The sequence below is a fragment of the Rhincodon typus genome, chromosome 18 (assembly GCF_021869965.1).
Source record: "Rhincodon typus isolate 14 chromosome 18, sRhiTyp1.1, whole genome shotgun sequence".
In the NCBI taxonomy this organism is placed as follows: Eukaryota; Metazoa; Chordata; class Chondrichthyes; order Orectolobiformes; family Rhincodontidae; genus Rhincodon; species Rhincodon typus.
The window spans coordinates 48085754-48088299 of record NC_063349.1 but is presented as its reverse complement, the minus strand read 5'-3'; the positions used below and the strand labels follow the sequence as shown (position 1 = coordinate 48088299).

Here is a 2546-nt window from a genome sequence, read left to right as displayed (position 1 = left end):
TCTGGGTAATGATTACTGGCAGAACTTGAGATAGTGTCAGTTAACAGAATTAATCACCTTACCATCTAATATCAGATGTCCTAACTCACCCCCTGCAGGTTTAATGCAAGTGTCGCAATGTCAAAGGAATACTTTGCCTTAGAATATAATTCTGTGTCCATTTCTGTTATGACTTCTGAGATTCACTGAAGATCAATGGTGTGTTTTAAGATGGACATAAGACCCAGAGGGGTCCTGAAAAGATGCATATGGAGACAGTGTTTCCTCTTGTAGAAGAATTGAGAGTTAAGGTTCACCGTTTAAAAATAAGGGGTCATCTAGTCAGGCAATTTGAAGCACTTTTTTTTCCTCAAGGAGAACCGTAACTCCTTGGAACTTTCTTTCTGCCTTGTGGTAGAGGAAGCAGAGTGTTTGAATGTTGCTAAGGCAAAGCTGGATAGATTCTCGGTAAGTAAGTGGGCAGGAACATGGAGTAGAGTTTACTATCGAATCTTATCAAATGGCAGAGCAGACTCAAGGGGCCTTTATGGCATCCTCCTGCTCTTGTTTGCATGTTCGGACAATAAATTACTTGTTGAGCAACATAAGCCAAGGCTGAAAATATTGGAAAGACCCAGCCCTGCAATTACACCCAAAAAGAAATAAAAGGCTGAAAATGTGTGTGCGTTTTTGAAGGTATAGAATTAACAGACAGGAAAAGAAATGTTTCTCCACCAAGCCTACCCCACACTAATGATGGCTAGAATCTTGTGGCTCAGTATTTCTTCCTATTCATAATCCTCTCTCCACCTCATCACCTGCCTTTACTTCCCTTCTCTGGGAAAGGGCCTCAAAGTGAAGACTAATCTGAAAAATTCCTCTTGGCAAATATGGAATATTCAGCCCATCCAGCCTACTCCACCATTCAGTAAGATTGTGGCTGATCTTTCAGTTCTTGCCTGTTCTCCATAATGGACCTCCTAAGGAGATCAAAACTAATTATGGACTGTGTCATCTCTTATATTTCTAAATATGTTCTGTTGTGTACAGTAAATTCCTGTTGTTTTGTTGAGATTGGCATTCAATTAATTCTTTGCTGGTTTGCTGAAATTTCATTGGCCTCCAGTTAATGTACAATAAAAACATGTTGTCTTTCTCGTGGGTTTCATTAAGCTGACAGGAACAATTTTGATTGATCTGGAACTTTTAACTTCATAGATGCTACTGGAGTAATCTTTAAATGAAATTTGACACTGAGTCACAGGAGGAGACAGATGGCCAAGAGCTTGGTCAGAGAGATTAGCATCAATGAACGGTTCAAAGGAAGGGAAAGGGGTAGCAAGGTGGAGAGGTTTAGGGAGGGAATTCCAGAGCTAGAGACCAGGCAACTGAAGGAATTCCCAAATGAAGTGAAGGAGGTAAGAATGGTAAAAATGCAGAATGGGTCAATGGTAGCATTCTTAACTATTCATTAGTCAGGTCTAGGGAGGCGATAATTTAGTAGTATTATTGATAAACTATTAATCTAAAGATCCATGTAATGTTCTTATGGCAGATGGTAGAATTTGACTTCAATAAATCAAGATTCTAATAATGACCATGCAACCATTGCCAATTGTTGGAAAAACCTATCTGGTTCACTCATCAAAGAATGCCTAAAGTGTGGAAGCAGGCCATTCAGCCCACTGCGTCACACCGACCCTCTAAAAAGCATCCAACCCAGATCCATATCCATATCCTACTTTGTCCCCATAAACTCAAATTTCCCAAGGCTAATCCACCTAGCCTGCACATCCCTGGACACTATGGGGAATTTAGCATGGCCAGTTCATCTACCCTGCACATCTTTGGACTGTGGGAGGAAACCAGAGCACCTGGAGGAAACCCATGCAGACACAGGGAGAATGTGCAAACTCCACACGGACAATTGTTAAATTGAACCTGGGTCCCTGGTGCTGTAAGGCAGCAGTGCTAACCACTGAGCCACCGTGCCGCCCATGTCCTCTAGGGAATGAAACTGCTGGCCTTATCTGGTCTGACCTACATGTGACTCCAGACCCACAGCAATGCTGTTGACTCTCAACTGTAACTTATGGATGGGCAATAAATATCAGCCTGGCCCGAGATGGCCACATCCTATGGATGAATTTTTTAAAAATGATATATGTCAATGTCATTTTTTTTTAAGATTTATCTAAACATGACAAAATATTGAGAGTTCTAATCACCAATGAATGAATACATCTCAGATGGTGAAGTTATACAATGGTTAATGATTCCTCGTCAAAGCAGTTCAGCGGAGTATACTTTAGTAAAGTAGGTTTTTATTTTGCAAGAGGATTACTTTTGAAAGAGAATTGTTTAGCAATAACTTGGCGATATGAATGCCAGGCTTTCAGACATTATAAAGTTCATCCTTTAAAGTAAGCTAGATAATCAGGACTATTGTGTCTTCAGAAACAAACGACCAGCTTCCATTGGTTATGTGACCTCGGCATTTAATCACAATAAAAATGATTCATAGCCAGTCCTGAAAACTGGCAATTGGTCAAAAGTAGAAAAACAGG

General features: G+C 40.5%; 1 protein-coding gene across 1 annotated transcript in view; it reads left to right on the top strand.

Moving 5' to 3' along the window:
* The first annotated feature begins 1253 nt into the window (after positions 1 to 1253).
* chst11 (carbohydrate (chondroitin 4) sulfotransferase 11) overlaps positions 1254 to 2546 on the top strand; it is a 6210-nt gene continuing 4917 nt past the window's right edge. The window contains exon 1 of the mRNA XM_020513315.2: positions 1254 to 1397. Coding sequence (XP_020368904.1) covers positions 1254 to 1397 — 144 coding nt within the window. The remainder of the gene's footprint in view (positions 1398 to 2546) is intronic.